The sequence below is a fragment of the Dermacentor andersoni genome, chromosome 5 (genome assembly GCF_023375885.2).
Source record: "Dermacentor andersoni chromosome 5, qqDerAnde1_hic_scaffold, whole genome shotgun sequence".
Lineage (NCBI taxonomy): Eukaryota > Metazoa > Arthropoda > Arachnida > Ixodida > Ixodidae > Dermacentor > Dermacentor andersoni.
The window spans coordinates 100743433-100765619 of NC_092818.1; the positions used below are offsets into that span (position 1 = coordinate 100743433).

Consider the following 22187-nt stretch of genomic DNA (forward strand, 5'->3'; position numbering starts at 1 on the left):
CACACTGCCACTTGCACCTCACTTTCTTTACTGAAAGTAAAGAAATGTAGTACAGCAGCCATCGGTGTGCCATGGTCCAAAAGGTGCAAACAAGCAGTAAAAAGAGCTGATGTTCACTGCCTATGATGTGCTGTTCCTGAATGTTGCACAGACCTCTCGGAATTTTTTTTCCCTTTATCCTTCAGTATGTCAAGCTCATCAACCACACAATGAAGCTGTGCTAAAAAGGTAGCCTCTATCTTGATTGACTGCACTATTAGGGTTTAACCTCCCAAAGCAACACAGGAACTATAAGAGACATTGTAGTGGCAGTCTCCGGATTAACATTCTACCACTTATCGATGGACATCTAATGTACGATACCAGCACATTTTCACATTCTGTCCACACCAAAATGGGGTTGTGTTGATTGGGAATCAAACCTGCAAGCTTGTGTTCAGTAGTGAACTTGTTATAACCTTTGAGTCATCACAATGGGACTGTCTATGCTGCAAGTATTGCACACATGCAAAGTGCACTTGTATGCTAAGCCGGAGCAGAGAGGAGCAGGAAGGATACGATAGCACACTGCAGTCCTAAGGCCCAGTTGTGCAGTTCACAACTAGGATACACACCCAGTGTCTACAGAGCCTAATGTATTGGCTGATCACTTAAGCTGTAGTGGCTCTTCAAGGGTTCCTGAACCACCCCTTGGGCTTGGTGAAATAACACAGTCTGCGGGTAGCATAGGCTGCCATGAACATCTCAGCCAAGTTTTGCTTCTGGATGTGGTGCTTGGAGCTCACAAGTGTATTGTGAAGTAACCTTTCTCTCAAACACTCTCTTTTAAACAGAAGCCCGCTTCCTTACTCTTTTTACTCTTTGAGGGTCAATGACGTAAATATACGGCGCCACGAACAAGCCCAAAATGGTTGATGCTGTATATTTACAGAGCCGTTTATACGTTTAAAAAGCGCGCCTATTTCCTAACTTTTTCGTTTCTGGCATGTGCTGCCACTATGTGGGAATACAGGGAATCTTTTTTTTTTGCACCTCCCTCTCTCGGTTTTCATTGCATGGTTTGTTTTAGAGCTAGTTTGCTACGGCGTGTCTATATACTACCGCTCGCGTGTTGGTGCGCAGCCGGGCGGGCAGCTGTTTGGGTTTTGCTCCAAGGGCGGTTTCGGCTTCTTGCGCTCACAAAACTGATGTCTATCTCGTTACTAATCGCTCAAAGGGTGACTGCCTGTTTCTCGCTTGTTTAGTGCTCACAGTGGTGTGCATAGGAAGGATGCCGCTGTGCATGCGTTTCCTTTCCTTTCTTTCTTTTTTGGAGACGCGCGAAAACTAATTGCCTCTGGTTGGCGATAAGATAAAGATTAGCAGAAGTCTGTCACACGTTTTGCTTTTTTGACGGGCACACAAGCACAGTTTTCTTGAGTGCGCTCACCTATGCAGTTCGATTACACTATGGACGTAAATATTTAAGTAAGAGCAGGAACATTTGAGAGTTGCGAAATATTCTCATGTGCGCATTTTCTAAGCCTTGAACTATGTGTATAACAATGCATCAAAATTTTGATTCTTATTAGTTTATTTCCTTTTTTTATTGTTATTCATGAATAAACAGTACATATATACCAACACAATATATTTTTTCTCACTTTACGGTCCCCTTAGAAAAATTACGGTAATCTTTTTTCGAAATAGGTCCCTCAGAAGAATTGGAATCTGTAATAAAAAAAATCTACCCAGTGCGGTTGCATATGGCAAAAAAATAGACCGTCAAAGGGTTAAGGAAGCAGGCTTACGCTTTATTTCGTAACAAAGTGTACTCCCATACGCGAATGCTATTGGTATCTGCGGTCAGCTACATAGCATAGATACCGTGGCTGCCGCGGGATGCTGCCACGAGTTCACTGGCTAAACGCGCTGCGGCTCGCTGACGACAACCGTGCTTAGCTTATGTTAAGCATGTTTTAGGGGCCAAAATTGGAAGTTGTGCCATCTACATTAACATCCAAAATGAAATTTGAATTGCGCGCTCTGGTGACAATTAGAAGGGGGAGAGTTCTGGGCACGCCACACTGTGCTATAGCCTTCGCAGTGCAAGGCATTGAAGAAAGAATGGGAGCACAGCGGAGGCCGTGTTTGATTGCCGACAACCCTGCTTCTGCTGAATGCATTCAAGTACTTTCTGTGGAAAAATATTTCTGAAACACCCTGTTTTCATTTCAAATGCTTTTCTTCACTTTGATAAAAAGCGATTCAGGGCCCCTTTCATGTGCCTACCAGTTAGTGCATAAAACAATCACTTTTTGTCGCATAAAGGCCAACTGCACCACCTCGACTTATGGTGTGGCTGACATAGGCGACATCATGCCGCAAAGGACCTTCCGCCTTTTCAGAAAACGCCCAGACCGGTCGACGAATGATTACGACTTTAATGCGGGTGTGGCAATGCCTAAATGAATAAGCATAGAAAATGCATGAAGGCATGGTGGCAGCCTCAGTAAAGGACATAACCATCAATGAATGGGCAGCATGACTTATTGCTGCCAACTGTATCATGATAAGCCTCTTCAACTAACTGCTCGGCAGCACATGCGGTGTAGTGTGTAGCGCAGCTGTAAGTGTACTGCACGCTTTTAATAGACGACAACCCAAACAAGCTGCCATTCTATGCCACCTCTTTGTGCAGAAGTGCTTCAAGTGTGTGAAACTTGCAGAAAAGAGCGCAGCTCGCTATCCCTGCATTGACTCAACGTGCCGCATCCATGCATTTGTTGAGGAGCGGCATGGTCAAGAAGAAACCACACTGCCGAGACGCTGCCACGAAATGCAAATGTGGGTCTGCCGCCAAACATGCATGCATACGGCACGGCAAATGTCCCAAAAAGTGACGGCAATGCACTGCGCACAAATCCCTCTGGATGATTGGCACTATGTGGTATCTGGTACCGCATCTCACTGAAACATTGCCAGTTTTCACTCAGTAGCAGATTGCTGTACAAACGCGGACACATGCACCGGGAAAAGGTGAATGAGTCGTCCATTCTGCCACCACGTCTGCCACGCTGTGTTGCCAGATAAAGCTTTCGAAATGCTTCTTGGTATCGCCACTGTGGTACATCGCCTTTGTGCTGTCACGTGGTTGTGCGAGAGAGTCAGAATTTTTCCCGAGCTTTGGAAAAGAAGAAATAAAAAATACCTAGTAGCGCATACTTTAGGCAACATTTACTGTGGCATTGCATAGGCAACCAATGTTAGGTTTTGCAAACACAGTTCCCCCAGCACAGAAGCCCAATGCTCAAACCATTAGGCCATGGATGCATGCCAATAAAGACAGAATAAAGCACCATTACGAATTTCCCTTGCACAAGCCACTGATTTAAAAGACTTGGAACACTAGCCGCGTCATATAGGAACAATTTTGCTTATAAAAAGTGAGCACCTGCATCCGCTAGCTGATGCTGACGAGACAAGTTACGGAACGCGTTTTGCAGCCCATATTCACTGCATGTCTCTCACTGTACTGCGGTGCTGTAGCATGTTTCTACAAGGTTGAGCACATCGTAACTTGTGATTCGTGTTTTAATGCTAAACAAATGTTCTGTTTTCTCTGAAAGGTCCACCATGGTGGCTGAGAGATGCGTTCGTCGCTGAAATCTACAGTGTGTCTCTAGGCGTAGTGCGCTATCTTACCTTGCCGGCTCATGAAAGCTTCGCTTTTATAGATTCCTGTGGTGTGTAGGATCTGAATAATTTCTTGCTTTCTGGTTGGTGAAAAGCACTCTGCCTTCCCATGCCCTTTTCCCCAATCCCACAGTATGTTCATGCAACAATGGTATCTGCACACTTCATTTATCTTTTGCAAAAGAGGCAAGCTGAAGACACTTTAGCCACCACAGCTCACTGCAATGCACGGACACAAACAATATACACATGTAGGAACAACACAGAAGTGGGAGGGTATCCCTGCACTACAAGGCAACAAACACACACAGAAGGATGCAAAAACCAAGATGCTGCAAACTTTGTTTTCAACATGTAAATAGGAGAAGGAAGTATACATTTGAAAAAAAAGAAGAAAAGAAAACAGCACACAGAAACAAGGTGACATGTAACGAAAAGCAAGTTAAGGTGAAAAGAAAAAAGCAGAAGAAAGAAACAATTTTCAAACAGGTGCTAAATGTGCATAGATGACTTCATCTAAGCATTCTGTGTCAAGCATAATGCAATGATTTCTGCTGGTTAAAGGCAGTGCTATGGCGTGCAGTTTGCGATATTCTATAAAATGCAATGAGTGACAATAAATTTTATATAAGAGGTTAACTTAGTTTATGCTAGTATGCTTTGTGTCAAAGTGCAGAAAAAAAAAATTTTACTGAAGCCACTTGTATGCCTTGCTCATTAAGCAATAAGTGAAACTGTTACGTAAAGGGGGTAAACACCGTATAATATAGTAATAGCAGTAGTAGTAATAAAAGGAAACTGTTGTAGGAAGCCTAATATGACCATATTCCTAAAGTTACCTCAGCCGTGGAAACCAACGAAAGCTTTATATACATATTCCTACATATTTTCTACCAAGCATGGCACCTGGTGCCAGTGCGCTCATTCTTTATCATGTGATAAGTGCACATTTGTTATGGCTCTAATGTTACCACAGGTATCTGTTTTAATTGGTAGCTGCATAGAGCACGCTTTGTCCAGGATTACTGCACAGTATTGTGTGGCAGAATTCGTTGAAAATATTGAAGCTTTTAAATAAGTAAACCTGCAGTGTCAGGTCTGATAATTTTTTGTGCTCCATTTATAAATGTGCTGTGTAGAAAGCAGCTGTTCGAGCAGCAAAATCTGAAATATCACGCATTAATGGCATCAGAAAACTGTTTTTGGTCTGTAAATGAAGCTACAATAAACGTTTAAGTGCAGGCGAAAAAAAAAAAGGAACACCAAGCATGTGGTGTGTGCGCGGAGTGAAGAAGTAAAGCCTGCACTACCAACCGAAGTGGCCGCACGGCCAACATGTGCAAAGGCAGCGAAAGCCTGGCAATGCTCAAGGTTTTTGCTTTTGTACTGGCCTGAGTGCATCAGTCACACTGACGTTTCCATGACAACGAGTGGTCCACCCTGTGGCTATAGCAAGTGAAGGAGACAATAGAGACAATCAACCGTGGCGTCCACCGGAAACAGTGTCTAATCAACACAAGCTATACAATTGGCATTGCGTGAGGCAAGTTGCTTGAACAAAAGCTTTGATGCAGGAAATATCCGTGTTGCTTTTATAGGGATGCGGTTATACAGATGTGGTCCAAGATTTTTAATACACAACATAGTAGTGCCAACAATGACTGCAGCTCTGCCGAGAAATTCCATTAGGCAAATGCTGCTTTTCCAACTGCTTCATGCATGTATGATTGAGAAGGGCCAAAACATCCGAACACAAGCACAGTGAATGCAGTGTGACTTTGTGCCAAAAGTGACGTGAGGGTAATTGGACGTGGTGGTGATCATGTAGTATCACCCAACAATCACAGCCCAGCAAAGTATTCTCCAACCACAAAGTGCCACTTAAAGCCGAGGAGTACACCTAGTGTGACTTTAAATCCACACCAAGCTATTGTTCTGAGCTCACCAAATCAGTCCTTCTCTTCAATTTTATTTGATGCAATGTTTAATGTGTTACATGCAGGAACAACCTTGGGTAGAGGTCCTTCACGGTCACTCTTCCGTAAGTGCATGGCATTCCCACTCACCTCCTCTCCCTTCGCAGTGGTTTCATTCATATTGCATTGAATGTGAATATGTGTTGAGTGAAACAAAATAAATGGATTGATTCAGCAGTGTGGGGAGATGACTCAACAAGCTCAGTTTTTGCCAGCATGGTCGTGGCATGGCCAATGGTCACTACAAAAGTTTGCGGTTTGTGTCTTGGATCACCACCTCTCGATTTTGAGATGTCACTTTCAGCATGAAGCCATTGCTGCGTTAGTGGGCACCATTAAGTGCTCGCATTAACAACAATTCAATTATAGTCTACGCTCGTTACAACGGACCCGCGTACAACAGACTTTCGGATATAACGGACCATATTTCAGCCTTAGTTTGTTCTACCTACTTTATTAATGCAACGAAGTTTGCTTTTAACGGACCGTGCTACAACAGACTACTGGCTACAGCGGATGAAATTAGCGGCAATTTTTTTTCAAAATCGGGCGTATAAAACATACTTTTGCCGTGTCGACATGGGCTGACAACTGACTTGCGAGGGTTGGCTGATGATCGCGGTTCCATATCGAGCATGCCAGGGAGGAAGGCGGGGTGGGAACACGCCACCTTCGAGGCGAGAGAGAGGGTTCTACTCCGGCGGCTGCTGCTTACGGCGTGGCAGCCATATCTTGAAAGCGATCTGCAATGTGGAGGAAGTGCTTGCCCACGCGGGCCCCGTATCTTGAAAGCGATCTGTGATGTGGACGAAGTGTGCCCAGTGCCGGTAGCTTCATATGTGCTGTGCTTTTGACGTTTAGTTCGCGTTCAAGCGAGAGACAGCGCGAAGGTCAATTCGCTCGCTGCTGCTGTTGCGCTTATCTTGCTTAATTTGCTATCACAACCGATGCTTTGCCTTTCGAGCAAAACTGCGACTTCTTTTTTTCTTTTCTTTTTTTTTTTTTTTTTCACTCTTCGCAACAGAGTTGTTAGACATCACGACGAAAGTTTCAGAAGTGAGGCGTTTCGGATATTAAGGACTTCGGATAAAACAGACGTCTTTTGTCGGATTGTCAAGGTCCGTGGTAACGAAAGTCGATTGTATTTCTTGCAGGCCCGATGTGTATGCGACTTCATCTGACTCTGGGCTGTGAAGTGAGCAGTATTAATGTATACTGCCTGCGTTGCATTGCATTCATTCAGAATTGAAGTTAGTTTCTTCAAAAGGGAACAGTACAAAGTGCTTATATGCTTCAGCCCATTGTAAGGATGCTAGCGTTAACGATGTGAGGCGTGGGGTGCATCCTAAAAGTTGAGCTCATATGAAGGCTGTAAGGTTTCACCGTAAAGGTGAGTTACTACTGCCCCAAGCAAACTCAGTATTATGCAAATCCAAGTAGTGTCAAATCAGAAAATGTAAACTAAGCAGCATTTTCTTAGCTACACTAGGATACACACATTGTTAGGTGTACCTACAACTGCAACTTACTTCAAGCAACTTGCCTAGTGAAAAGACTAGTTACATCACAGAGCACATGCAGTTAAAAAGTTGAGACAGTGCTAATGACAGAGGTGGAACAGACTGCTCAGAGAGACATGACTATATTGGAAGAAGGCTGCAGTGGCTAAACTACATTTCATGTCACGTGCAGTTTAGCTTGTATGTTTAGTCAAGCTTTAGATAAAAAAAATTGAGCACACAGAACAGACATTCAAGCAGGAAAAAAGAAAGATGAAAGGAGACATCTGTGTGGTTTAAACTCTGGATCTGAGTGGTTCCAGAGTGGATCCATGCTCTCGATCTGAGTGTAGCGCTTGCAGCTTTTTAAAAAGATGCTAAAAAAAAAATGTTAAGAGGACCTTGACACATATATCAAAAGCAATTCAATAGTATCAAAGTACACCTAGCTGCAATAAAAATTTTGAATGGGAAAATTTACTGCTGACTGAAATACTAATGCCAACAATTTTCATGAATGAAACAAAAATGACAGTGTCCTTATAGTATTGCCCGACTTGCAACAATGGATAGTAAAACGGCCAAGCATTACAATATTACATGGTTGCCGAGCGGCAGGTAGTACTTAAGCACCACTTTTCCTATACTGTATATATATATATCTCTTGAAAGCTGCATAGCATCAATTTTGAAACACAAAAGCACGGCAGAAAGCCTACAATAGCCAGGGGTCAGACATCAACAAACAAAAGCCTTATATAGCAAAGGGAAAATGAGACATTCACCCAAACATAGCAAATTGCTACAAAGGAAACCCATATGGGTTCCTTGAAAGAAAAAGCCTCGCAGCTGAAGAAGAATTCGTTTTGGTCTGGGACTTAAACCTGGGTTCATTGCCTTTCCATGGCAGGGCGAAGTCGAATTTGTCAGCAACTCGAAGCAAAGGCAAGACTTTGACGCAATAGCTCTGCGGAAACCCGCAAGGTGGAGAGAACTAATTAATAAAGAGAAAATCAGACATCCACCCGTTCGTAGCAATAGCTACAAAGGAAGCCCATATGGGACCCTCGAAAGAAAAGCCTCGCAGTTGAAGAAAAATTTCTCCTGGTCCTGGACTTGAACCTGGGACCACCGCCTTTCTGGGGCAGCTGTTCCACGATCTGAGCTAACCAGACAGCAGCAGATGGCAGGGTGAATTAATTATTAAATTATTAATTACTTCTCTCCAACTTCCGGCTTTCCACAGAACTATTACGTCAAAAGCCTTATATATTTCATTCTTAAGTGTCCTTGCAGATGTCTTTTCGCACATGCCGTACTAGTACAGTATAACAAGTTACAGACAGGACACAGTTTTGCAGAATGGCTATCACCTTCTAGTTAAACAAAGAAATGAGTGCAAGAGATACAGTCATGAGTGTTTCTGCAAAGGTGTTGAGATTTAGTCCGTTGGTTAAGAATAGAATTTTGTCCATAGCATAAGAACAGCTAACGATTAAAACTAAAGCCAGAGACAATGTTAATGCTGGCTTCTGGTGCTGACCATAAACAAGGTAAAATGCTTGTCTGACATAAATTACACAATAATAAGCCCTTCTGCTAGGAAAAGGAATATGAACGGGCAATGATACACATTAATCAGTTTTGTGAAAGCTTGACAGCACTGTGGACATGACGTAGCTGAAGTAAGCAACAGCTAAGCAGCAAATGGTGGCGGTACAGAAAAATCGAAAGGCAAAAGTAAGTAGCCTCCATCTTGTACTCACATGCCACTGTTCAAGATAGAAGCGAAAACACTTCTTAGTTCTGTTGACATGGTGAAAATTTAAACCCTCCATATTATGCATTGCAAGCTTGCCACATTTTCATGGGGAATATGCAAAAGACACCTATTATGACCCTAAATCAGCAGTTGAGCGCACTTAAGAAACAGACCTGACAATGACGCCCCTCAGGGTGCAAGAACTTTTTAAAAACTTTCTAACTTTCATTACAAAGTTATTGAAAAAAAAAAAGAAGCCTTCACAGAACCAGGGCTGGCACTATGTAGAAAATAGATTTTTGCTATTTCGCTGTGAGTCATGCCAGCAGGCACGGTGAGCAATAAATGAAACATGACTCGTCTCAGCATGCAGCCTCTAGCAGATTGTGTGAAACGTGATGGCTTCCCAGAAACCTTTTAGCTCAAGGACAGTCCAAAGGATGCATTTGCTACTTACAATTTTTGACCTGACCCTGTTTCACTATTCCATGACACAGAACGCACAGTGGACCAATGCACTTGCATTGTAGTGTTCTATTTGTTGTTGCCTTTACACATTAACAGCTTGCAAATAAGATGCCGTACTGCACCTATACACAGACTGCACAAGGCTAGAATGTACATTCAAGCTTTAGATGAAAGGCGTAAAACTTTTAAACTCTATGGCAGCAGAACATATAGCTTCCGAAACTGGCTTTGCCAGGGGCGTGAGCCCAGTTTGGCCATTGCATCACGTGAAACATTATGTGACCAAGTTTTGCTACCACCTAATGCAGTGAAATATGCACAGTTGCAAACGTACCAAGCTTTCTTACTCCGGATCGACGCTTGCACAACAAAAGGCACAGAAAAAATATCGCGCAGCAGACACAAGGCACAATGCTCAACCCCGTTCTTCATGCTGCAATACTGATGTTGCAAGGCAAATCCCCACTACACACAGCGAGCTGAAATGCACAAAGTCGACACTCATCGGTTGAAACTGGAAAACTTCACAATGTACCGTCAAGGCAGGTCACATAGATGACTTCACTTCATGCTAAACGTTCATGGCTGTTGCATTTTAAAACTTGTAGCTATTTTTGTCAACACTGAAAATCGCAAAGCTAATGTCAACTTTCCCTTCTCTGCTGACTTACAAGTTAGCATAGCTTTAGTATTCCAAGATTATCTTAGGTGCAGAGTCACTCATTCACATTATGAGTGCAGTGTTAAGATATTTTTTTTTTCTTCCCTAAAAGGCTCCTGAAATGCTATGGGTAAATAATCAGTATTCTTCATTCTGATCCCAGTGGTCTTGGGCATGAAAAAGTTAGTAATATGAGAGTGAGTACAAAATTCCCACACTTCAATTGTCTTCAGACTTGTGCTTGCCACACACTTTCTTATATGTGCTTCATAGTTTGAGGCCATCAACAGCGTGGTTTTGAAAATGCTACATCAGTTCAACTTCACCTGCAGCTAGAAAAATGAAGGTTGCCACACAAGATTTGCATGAAAGAAGAGCACAAAATGAGGAATCTGTTTTTCTGGTCCGACTCAAGTTACCAGTGCTGGGGCTTATTAAAAACTTTGTGCGCAGTGTGCAGAAATTGTTTTGTTGCAAGCAACTGCATTCGAATTCATATGCAATTTCAAACAAGTCTGCACAAGTGTCAGCAGTTATGACGGAGCTGGATAAACATCCACGACAGGCAAAAATGTTGAATGTGCATGCAACCTTTTGGATTCTGCTAGATAACAGGTAGACAAAGAAGTATGCCGAAAAGCAGAATGTGACCATAAAGAAATCGTCTATTTCTGTTTTGTGAAATGTTGCTAAAGTAAATTCTACTATAAGAGTGCGTATAATTTTTTTGACTCCCTAATATATTCATTCCCGATAAACATTAAGGGGACCTAGTTTTCGGGCTGAGATTACACTGCATTCACAAAAGCTGAGCAGTCCATCATCTCGGACGCAAAAACAGTGCTCATTTTTCAAAGAGCCATACAGCATGACACAGCAAGATGCAGCCACTTCCTCCAGCAGTGATACGTGAAAAAAAGCACCAACTAATAATAGTTACTCACCGTTTCGCTGTCGTGTAGCCCTTGTGAGTCACCGAGCGAAGGCTGTGACCCCTTATTCATCCAGTTCTTAAGGGGTGTCGTTGGGCAAGCTGCGAGATAAAAATAAGTTTGTTTCACTAGCCCCTGCCCAGAAGAGTTTATCAGGGTGGTTTATCAAGGTGTTCAATGTGATGAAGGATGCAATCACAGCCTGTGCATTCGGAAACACACTATCACCTCTAAAGAAAAAAGAAAAAGAAAAAGAAAAAAAGAAGTCTACCAGCTCAATTATGGTCACAACTACAAGTAAAAGGTCACCTCAATTTTCTTTCTTACTCTGAGGCTGCATAGGGGAGTTCCACAATAGTTTTCGTGCAGTGGCACGCGCAACAGCATCCAATATTAGCCAGAGTACAGCCAGCAACAAACCCTGCTTTAAAGCCCCCAAGGTAGCCGTATCAGCATGGCGTTGGTAGAGCCAGCACAGCATACAGAAACGTATTGGATATAGCGGAGAGTATAGGCATACTAAATTTGTATACAATAGAGTGTTTCTAAAAACTCGAGTATAAGCTGAATTGCACCAGGTACAGTGGAGCGTTTGCAGTCTTGGGTAGATTTCGGGCACTGGCAAACCAGACCCCCAGATTTCTGAAGGGTGTGAGAATTCTCTTGTACAGCTTCGCTGCTTTCAATGTACGAGTGGCTTAAATCTGTGCACATACCTGTGCACATACACGAAGTATTTGTTTTGTTTGTTATTTGGGGTATATTATTCTGATAACCTGTACAGTCAAATATAACACACCATTTTACAGCCTCTCTGAACAGCAGTCTACAGCTACTCGTACAGTAGTCAACAACATATGGGTGGTGAGCTTGACAATGGGCGTGAAGAATGGCTCAGGTACCCACCAATGTCTCCGCTGGAACTGGACTCCGTAAACGAAGGCGTTCCTTCCGTGTGTGTCGGGGTAGAGCCTTCAACACTGTGGGGGGGAGTCCACGTCAGGTTGCGCACGGCAGATGGCCCCAGGGAACTCACGCTGCCACACCACACAACACCAGGTGTTACATGCAGCTGGCACCCTACACTCTGTTTCATAATTAGCAGGCAACGGTGCAAAGGCTATGCAAATAGCACGGTCATACAAATCTTACTTTGCGCATATTATAGTGCAGTTGTTCTTGACCAGCTACTTTTTCAATAGAGCAACTACTTAATACACAAATACAACTTGTGGATATAAGGCTACATAAAATAACATGTTATTTCTGAATCTCTGTGCTTCCAGTAAGCGACATACTACAGTCAAACCTCTATAATTCGAACTCAAAGGGGCCCGAGAATTTGTTCGAATTAAAGCAAGCTCATTGAATGGAGGACTTGCATGCAGCGCTATGTTACGCGGCGTATTGTACACTGAACTAAAATGAGTGATGAGTTCTGGAAGTCACGGGGAAGGCGGGAGATGGAAATTCAAGACGATGTGAAAAACGAGAACAAGGTAAAAACGGAAGCCACCGTTTCGACAAGTGGACTTGTCTTCTTCAGGGCGATATATTTTGCATGGCAGCGCCATGCACGCTGCCGTGATGAAGCCAGGCATCTAAGCACAATTTTCTCTGCTGTTAAGCCTCACTTCAAGGCAAAATTTCCATATAACCTGCACTGTCACTTTACTGTTAAATTTAAACGTTTTTGGAGCGGGTTATACATGCCAAAATACGGTACTTGCAATGGTAGATGGGAGTAGCAGCCGTCATGCGGTCATGCTGTCAAGTTGGAAGTCCCATCATGCGATTTAGTGTGCTGCTGAGAGGACAGTTGGCGGTACAGTATGTTCGAATGAACTGCTGCAACTTACTATGCATTCAAATTACCAGGCGTTTTCGCACGTTGAAATGCACATAATTTTGACAGGACCACTGCATCAGTTCAAATTTACCCGAAGTTGAAATGAATAAGATTATACTGCACTATGTTTTTGGCCGTGAGTGCAAGTGGGTCTTCATTTAACTTTAACATTCACAAAATACAATTCTAAACAAGCAATCAAATCACATATGCAAAGCATCGGGTCGCTCAGCATTTTTTGGGTTCGTTGCGTGGTTGACAGCTTTGGACTTTGACTTTGATAAAGTTTGCATTGGGGGAAAGCTTTACATTCAACCATCCTTTTTTTGAGGAAAGGTGCTCCGATTTTGTTAAAACCGATTTTTACAATGATGACTGTACTTTCTCAGATTCTGGTAATCAAAAATGTGGAAAAACATCACATGGTGAAAGATTGATGCACTTATTTCAGCAGCTTCAGCTGGACTAGGGTACCAAATTATAAATAACTAACAAACTAATTTCTTTATAGCCTGTTGCTGGGCAAGTTGGTTACAGTTCACTTTATATATTAATACACTGAAAAGTCACAACATGTAGAAGAGATGCCTGTCCTGTTCTAGGTGTAGTCCATGTATTGAGCTATTTCGTGTGAAGTAAACTTGTTTACTGCCAGCTGCATTTCAATGAGTGAGAAAGTCATAATCCTCTAGATACAGCAGAAAATGTCCTAAGATGACAAATACTGCAAGCCAGAGGCTATGCTTATCTAGTCCGACTGATATACGTCAAACTTCATTAACTTTGTAGGAAGCGATCTCACTCTTCTTAGTGACTTTACCTATCAAACTAAAATACCAACTTCACAATCTTCTATACTCTGTTCCGTACAAAGCAGGCAGTACTGTAGAGGCTACACAAGAAATGTGGTGATAGAGTATAACTTTGTGTACTTTGTAGTGCAGTTAGTTTTGGCCTGTGACACTTTTTGTAGAATAACTACTTCACATATTACAACTACAAGTTGTGGAAATAATGTAACGCTAAAGCGTGTTTTATATGCGCATTTTTGTAGGGTGACACACTATGCTTTGGTCCCAATCGCAAGCAGTGTGCTGGGGCTGTTGGTAGGTGGAATGAGTCACTTCATTGGTTTTGCGGTAAATTAGTTCAGATATGCAATGCCTTCTATGCAATAATTACATAATATTTTGCAACTTAAAAGTATGAGACAATGTTATACTGGATTACATGATGCATACCTATATATTTCTTTCATATATGACATACTATTTTTGGTCACAATTACCAGCAGCGAGAGAAGTCTCTCTAACCTTCACAGTGTTGCCTTCTACATATGGAAACATAGGACTGTATTTATTCAATTCTAACGTGCACTTTCTTTCTGAAAAAGGTAACATAAAAAATTAGATGTGCGTTAGATTCAAGTACGAAACCAAAACTGCAACAGTGACAAGCTATCATCATAGCCATTAAAAAAACTTCTGCCATCCAATCCGCACGGTGCTGCAAGTGGTGTTATTCTCATAGAGGAAAGAAAGAAGACCAGGAGAGAGCATCATGCAACAATTTCAAAGCTTAGTCACTATTCCAGACACTGTCAAAATCTGCCAGGTTGTCAAATTCGCCATATTGTCATTTCTGATTGGCTCAGGGGACAGCTATGCCTTCCCTGATCGGCTCAAAATTGCGGGCTCATCACTATCGAGGGCACGTTACAATCGAGTCAACATGGCATAGGGGCACCACAAGGCTAAGCCTCAAGGGGAGGAGACCAAGTACCTGACTGTTTCCGAGGCTCGAATGGTGACAACAGTGGCAGGCGAACGTAGCACAACCGACTTTGACACATGTTCGGAGTTGGATTTGCTCCGCTCTGTGCCAGCGGGGTGCGAAGAAAAGCTCAGTGCTTCTTTCATCATGGCTGCCGTGTCTCCATCGCTGAACTTGAACACAGAGTTCTTCTCAGACGCTGGCAAGTCCGAGCCTGCCAAGAATGAATGGGAGTGGGAAGGAAATGGGGGCAAGGCGAAATTCCATATTACCGCAGTCTTCAGCAACACCTTTAACACAACTTTTCGAGTGGCGCAACAGTGGCAGAATAGAACAATACATTATCACACGCACGCAATTCATAAGCTTGTATGTAGTGCTACAGGCATTGTGAGATAGCAAGTGGAGTGATTAAGCAAGCTGTTCCTTGTCACCCGAGTTCTTCCTTTAGTTCTGTGGTCCTCCCCTGTAGCATTATGTATGCAACGCACCTTCAGCCTATGCTGCACAAGGAAGACTAATTTGATGATAACAGCGGAGCACCCATTTGAGTGCTCGCACATTGTAGCGACCTTTTTAGGAGCAACATTTCTACTCGTGTGTGGTTAAACTCAGTATGACTTGCAACAGTGGTGTACTTTGAGAAGCCAACGCCACTAGATGTCTTTTACACAAATTTTGTGTGCCTTCATAAAGATCACAGACACAATGCCACATTCATGCTTCTGAATGCGGTGCATGCCGGCTGAGAAATTAAAGGTGAAAAATTTGGTGGATCAAACATTTTGTTGAAATAAGTGTTAAACAACGCCTCCTTTGGTTCTTGGGCAAATGGTAAAGCAGATGTTATGCAAGCATAACGTTAATGACAGAAATGTTTGTGCAAACTGACATAAATCAAACGTAAATTTATGCATATGTAATGCTAATGATACAATCGCAAAGCAATGCTTATTCAAATACAATGTGATCATGCCAATGTAACAATGAAGCAAATGTTGTTATGCCCAGTGTAACGTGCCTAGTTGCAGATATTCAGTGGCCGAAGTTGTTTTCTACTTGGCAAGAACGCCCCAGAAAGAGGGAGGATGAGGCAAAGAAAGCTTCATTTTAAGAAGGCCTTCTTGTATACACACTGTTATGTGCCTTTGAGATCTGAGAACAGCATTCACATTCCGGTTTTGGCACTAGCAATAGCCTCCACCTGATGCACCATATTTTATACCCAACTCGTCTGTGAAACACTTGGATGCACTTATACAAAAGAAGAAATGACTTCTGAGATGTGTGAGAGTTAAGAGGTCAGTAGAAAACAATATGGAATCAGAGTTATTCTGCTTTGATCAGATGTGCTTGCTACAATTGAGTCAATTAGTTCAACAATGAAAGGGGAGCAATGGACAGTGTATTTTTTGCAGTGTAGAAAACAGCTTTATTTAAGACTTGCAAGGTAATCTTACAAATAAAACAGAGGTTACATTGAGAACTGTCTAGATAAACATAACATTCAAACAACAAAACTCATAATCTCCTACTTCAATTTGATTCATAACGTGGTAAAAAAAAGAATTACTCATACTGTGAGTAAATACTTACATCAATATGGACATTTGATAGTTAGGTTCAGATAAAACTTGCTAGTCCACACTGTTTGAGATATGAGGCATAAAGATCATGACATGGTCTGAAATAAATGCGTTGTGACTCTTACAATTGTACCTATACATGTAAGGACACTTCTGCATGAGGGCAAGAAACCTACATGGCTCAAATGCTTAGTGCTAACAAGTCTTCGTGCCATCAACAATCACAGGACGCTGCAGCGTGAAACGACAGGTGAACTATACACAAAAGAAAAGCACAAGGTTTCAATAACCGAAAATTCAGACTGCTCAAATATTTTTACACATATGTCAAACTTCATAAATGCACATTGAAATTATGATACGACAGGCAACGACGCAAGCGAATAAGAATGATTGCTCTTCAGAAGCTCAGGTGATTGCCAATGCCACAGATCAACACATTACTTGGCATCGTTCACAATTGAAACTGACCATGATCTACACTGTAAATGATATGGATCTGCTGACAACATAATGCAGTGCAAATGGCCCTGTCCTTTCTTCTTGCCTTACGGCAACTTGTGCCAAACAAGACAGCGTGTGTTACAGGCTGCTCTGGAGGCAACTGACGGCAGACTGTTAGACAAGCTCTGTCTAGAAACTGACCTATCACTTTGTGCATCTCATCGCAAGTGGCCACCTACAAATGAGAATCACATTTACAAAGGCAACTCTGCCGCATGTAAATAGATGGCATACCCATGTAAACATGTGTGGCACGTAATTGACAATACAGTAAAACCTCGTTAGTTCAATGCATGTAGGAAAAGAAAAAAAATATTCAAATTAAGCAGATATCTGAATTGTACAAAAAAGAAAGCGTTGGAGAAAAAAGGCTCGAAACTTTTGTTATGCAGGCACACATAAGCATCGTCTATCTGCTAAATGGTTATGTTAAGCAGTTGGTATTGTGAGGATGCTTGGTTTGGTAGCCTACAGCACCCAGAATTATGTTCCTGATCTGGACAGCACACATTCTTTTTTGGAAAGGCCACCAGTGCACTTGGCCAAGCTGAACGTTGCGTGCTGTGCACAGCATGAGGAGCGCACTTTGGTATTTACATTTTTCTTACAGATATTGGTCACACAATGGTTATTATTCTGGCCACTGTTTCAGTGTGGGCCACTGTATGACTTAAGTATCTCCTTTCACAGCACCGGAAGCTTTTGTTGAGAAACACTGAGACACTCCTTGAGCATTACACTTCGAAGCGGCAGCCTAAAATTTTCCCCGTCAGCTCAGATCAGCTCTTGTTGAAAACTGACAGGCCCTACAGATTTTCCCATTCTTAGCTGTTACGATTTAAAAACATGCATGTAAGTCAGGATTTTTTCTCTGCTCATCTAGCCCTAGCGGTGCCCTATTAGTGGAGCCACCCTCACTATTACCATGATATTAAAAAATAAAGCCAGGGTATGCTGCTCCGACGCTTGAACTGAAACCTAGCGCAGACAGACATCAGTATCGATCAGGTGTCAAATTAAATCAAGTTAAATCAAGTTAAATATGCATGAGGAATGACGAGATTGCACAAATTATACGAGCTATCTGTACTATTGAATAACTCAATATCGAACTATGGAGGTTTTACCGTATGTCCCGAAGACAAAATTAGGCACACCGCTCTACTTTCAGTTGGCATCTATTGAAAACATTTTTTTGTTGATGCAGTGCACACTACTAATAATAACATGCCTTCATTATAGCTAGAATATTTAACAGCCTTAAGTAGCAACAAGTTACAAAAGGAAAATGCTACAATGCTCCATAGGCATTTATAAATGCACAAAAATTTCACAACACTAGAAAGACAATTGCTACATATGCGTGCCAACATACAGCCGCCAAGCACAGACAATGAGAATGCATAAACAACACGCACAGGGATTGAACATTTAAATGGCATAGTGTTTTAAGACAAAGTGGCCTTGCAAATAAAATAGTTAACTCCTTACAACCATTCTAAATTACAATTCTAAGACTGCAGCCTCAGTAAAGACAACAAAAGTAGTCGTAAGTATTAACACAGGTGGTAGTTGTCACTATGTATTAGAGACAAGTAAGACAAATTTCAAGTAAGGACTTCTCTGCCACCTGGTCTGATAACTTTTACACAGGGGTGTCAATCCTATCTGCTAAATGTATCCCTTTGAGCTTGCAACCCACTGTTCAACAGTGCACAATTAATTGTACCTACCCAATAAGTGCTGGCGTTACTGCATTTTTACACATAGGATATGAACAGATATGAACATCTAAAAGAAAGATAAATAGACAAGAGCTTATTGTCAGAGCTAAAAAACAGATACGCACACAAATACTCACAATATACGGTAATGACCACATAGTGTTACTAAGAAATACTGCCGATACTGTGAAAATTATTTGAACATCAAGCAGCAAGTTTTGTTGGTCTGCCTCTCGGCAGATAGATATAGCGCTAAAGTCAGAGTCTTAAATCAGGCAACATACACTGCTATACAATACACAAATAAAAGCTATGCTTGGCTACTGCACAAGGAGAGTGGCTTACACACTGCAATGTTTGCATAAAAATATGCCACGACATTTCCATTCCATTAGCAAGTTGATCCATCTATTAACAGCATTTGCTGCTAACTGTGCCAACAACAGGCAACAATAGGCACACACACGCACGTCGCCACAGGAGGTAAGAAGAAAAGTTAAAAATTGAGTCCATAGGAGGAGTATCATGAGGTGCAGTTTTCCCCCTGCGAGCAACAAGTGGGGGCCCAAGCTCTCGTTCAAACTGCAGACACGGCAGTAGGGACGGCGGTAGCAACGGCAACAGCAATGGTCCTTGTGGTGGCTTGGCGCTGCCCACTGTGGCTTGTTGGGGCCCACACTGCTAAGGCTGCTGCTGCTGCCTCCATTCATCAAGCATGGTCGGGCTGCTTCTCTTGCGAGCTTCACGCGTGCCACAATTGATGCACAACCATGAAGGGCCAGAACGCTTCCCGACCACACAAGAGCACGCAACAATGCACTTGAACATATAGTGGTGCCAATACAGTACATGGGGCACCTTTGGAAATAAAGACAGAACACTGACGGAGTTGGTATTCTAGAAAATGTTTGGCACCTGTGAACAAATGAAAATGTCTGTTCTTAAAGAACTCTAACTTGAGGAGTGCTCTGTTTTTATTTGCTAAGATTTTGCCCAATGAGACAAGATTCCATCAGACTTTCAATATCAAGGAGTGCCTTTGCCTTTGCCAAAGCAACAAACTTGGGCTACAAGCAGTGTTCCTCAACTTGTGCTCTCTTTACAAAAAAGCGAATGTGTGGTATTTGTAGTTTCTGGGTCAGTCGCAGTTGTAGGTACATTAAATGCTGCAATGCTGAAGTTCTGTTCAGGGTCCAACAGCTGCTGCCCACTTCACTGAGGCTTTATGAAAGCTCGGCACCATGGTTCACAGCATAGTAATGACAAACAAAACAACCACAAAAGAATTATGCATCACTGTGTTAGCTTCAATTAGCGTTACAACAAACAGAGTTGCTTCTTGATCACACTGCAAAGGCTGTCATTTACAAAACTCTGGCTATTGATAGATACCTTGATCTCTGCTTGGCGATGTGTCTGCTTCCGTTTCTTCCTTGATGACATCCTGTTCGTTGGCTGAAACCTGACGTGTTCTCCCAGGAGCTCCTTTCCTCTTTGAAGGAGAGTGCTTCAGTGCTGTGTGAAGAATGTGAGAGAAGAATGCGGGTATCATAAGTGAGAACACATGAATAAATAGAAGGCCTTTGCTAGTAAAAAGGAGAAGAAGCATGTAAAGAAAGAAAGGAAAAAGGAAAAGCTGGTTAATTGAAGAATAGAGGTCCCAAGTGGAACCAATAGGAAGAGAAGCAGCGCAAACTTTCGTGCAGGCTTCTACACACTAGCAATGATTTTCCACAAAGCTTCGGATAAACCTCTGCCCCAGAGAAAGGGCCAAAAAACTAGAAAACGGAGCTCACAAGACGTGGTGGCTACGCAACTTCTTGGTCCACCAGCATGTAAAAGCAAAATAAGTCTTTTGAGACAAAACTCATCTACACACACTTGAAAAGTTAGCTTCAAGCATAACTGCACAATCAATTATAGAAGACCACAGTGATCTACACAGCTGTCAACAACAGGTTTCCCAAGTCCCCATGCTCAGTACAACAGATCTCCTGCATGCAATAGAACGCAGATGACACTAGAAAAGAAAAGGGGCGTGTATCGAACGTAGTTTGCACACTTTGTTGTTGAGACTAGGTGAAATCAAAACTGAGACTTCCTACAACAGCCTGCTTTGAAAAGCAAAATTAGGCTAAGCACTGAAATCCGCTTATGCCTGCCATCATTACAATATTTGCCACAGTTCAGTGCTACCCATCTGTTTATCACTTCGTTTCAATGATAGCTAGCTTTTTGTCTGCTTCAACCAGCATTAAAGAGGCCCTACGGTGCAAATTATGCTTGTTTTTGTTCTGCATTTGTTTACTGTAGGACCTAATGTTCTTCAGCGGCAGTGAAAGCACCAAGATCAGGGCATTTAATATATTACCAGAGACAAGCTTATGTGCTGACAGCAACATCCCACACCAACGATTTTAGCAGCAGACGTGAGGTAGAAGGCATGTGAAACGTACGTCTTATGTCCTTCATTCCGATTGGTTGCGCATTAAGATCATACTACACAAGTCCACACAGTGCATATAGTCAAAACTTCATAAACAAAAGCATGTTTTACACTTTTCATAGTTACAAAGAGGCCTCAGGTCTATGCACTATTTATAAATAAAAAGGTTAAACTGACACCACAGGTGCATGGCCCAATGGCTTACACAAAGCATGCCCTTCACCTCATGTGGTGTTGGGCTCGTAGGTAATTTAGGCTCTTCCAAAAATGTGCCATTATGTGGGACGATACACAGCACCTTGCTTCTTTGGCAAATCTTACGGTTGAATTCTGTCAGATGAAAGATGCTCTAAGAGAGTTTTAGTCTGGCCTCAACCTTGGAGACACAGATGTGTAGAGCAGCACTGGCTATGCCATCTCGTGACACTGACATTGACCAGAGCTCACAGAACTATAACTGTAAAGAATGTGTTCTACCCATTTGCTGGTGCAAAGGCAATGGCAACAGCAATCATTATCACACATTAGATTTATTTCCTTTTTCCCCCTTTCTGTGAACAACGATGGAACACTACTGTTTGTTGAGTGTTGTGGTGAAGGCGTCACAAGAAGTCACTAGCGGCACTGTGCTAACTTGCACGATGGACGTGGCTATTGTCACTATAGCAATGTCATCAGCCAAAAAGTATGGATGTGGGTTGTGATAGAACGGCCATAGCGAGATGACGGCTTCAGCTATCTTAACGTAAGGCGATTTGATTGGCAGTAGCACCGAGTCCTCGCTAGAAGAGCGAAATGCGAAAGGGTATGCGTCCTTTCCTTTCATTTTTTTTTTTGTCTGAGTCAATCGTTAAAAATTTATTTTGTGTTCACCTCAGGACCATACAAGGAACTCGTTGGGACACAACATGCTGATAAAATAACATCACAGGGTCCCTTTTGAGACATAGAAAATTTGTAAAATTTTCTAGCAGCAACTAGCAGTAACAAGTCCTAGAAATTTTCTAGCAGTAACAAGTTGACCGAAGGGGCACTTCGGTCGACTTGTTAAATAAGGAGACGGCTTTATTGGATGGTTAAGATTTGGATGAGGTGGCGCCACTGTGCATGGGTTAAATAGATGGGTGTTTCCTGAAAATCAAGTTGTTGAAGCTTGCGCACTGTGGTGTCGTCTCCCTTCTGTCCTTGTCCGCTGGTGCTAAATATGCTTTCCAAGTCGTAAAATAAGGTTCCCAATTATTTTCACAATGGAAAGCATGTTTATTGGCATTCAATAATACCTGTTTGGAAAGCTTAGACTCTCCCCTATTTTTTGAATTGCGGAACTCTCCC

General features: G+C 42.3%; 1 protein-coding gene across 9 annotated transcripts in view; it reads right to left on the reverse strand.

Moving 5' to 3' along the window:
* Positions 1 to 22187, reverse strand: part of PIP5K59B (Phosphatidylinositol 4-phosphate 5-kinase 59B) — a 101185-nt gene that overhangs the window by 11570 nt on the left and 67428 nt on the right. For 4 of the 9 annotated variants that reach the window (XM_050178310.3, XM_050178308.3, XM_050178312.3 and 1 more), the window contains 4 exons: positions 19802 to 19924; positions 14605 to 14809; positions 11880 to 12010; positions 10986 to 11074 (listed from right to left, as the gene is read on the reverse strand). In XM_050178310.3, coding sequence (XP_050034267.1) covers positions 10986 to 11074; positions 11880 to 12010; positions 14605 to 14809; positions 19802 to 19924 — 548 coding nt within the window. Of the gene's footprint in view, positions 1 to 4989; positions 5122 to 10985; positions 11075 to 11879; positions 12011 to 14604; positions 14810 to 16001; positions 19150 to 19801; positions 19925 to 22187 lie in introns of those variants that run through there. The other 5 variants (XR_008612576.2, XR_007599557.3, XM_050178309.3 and 2 more) reach the window with 4 other exon arrangements.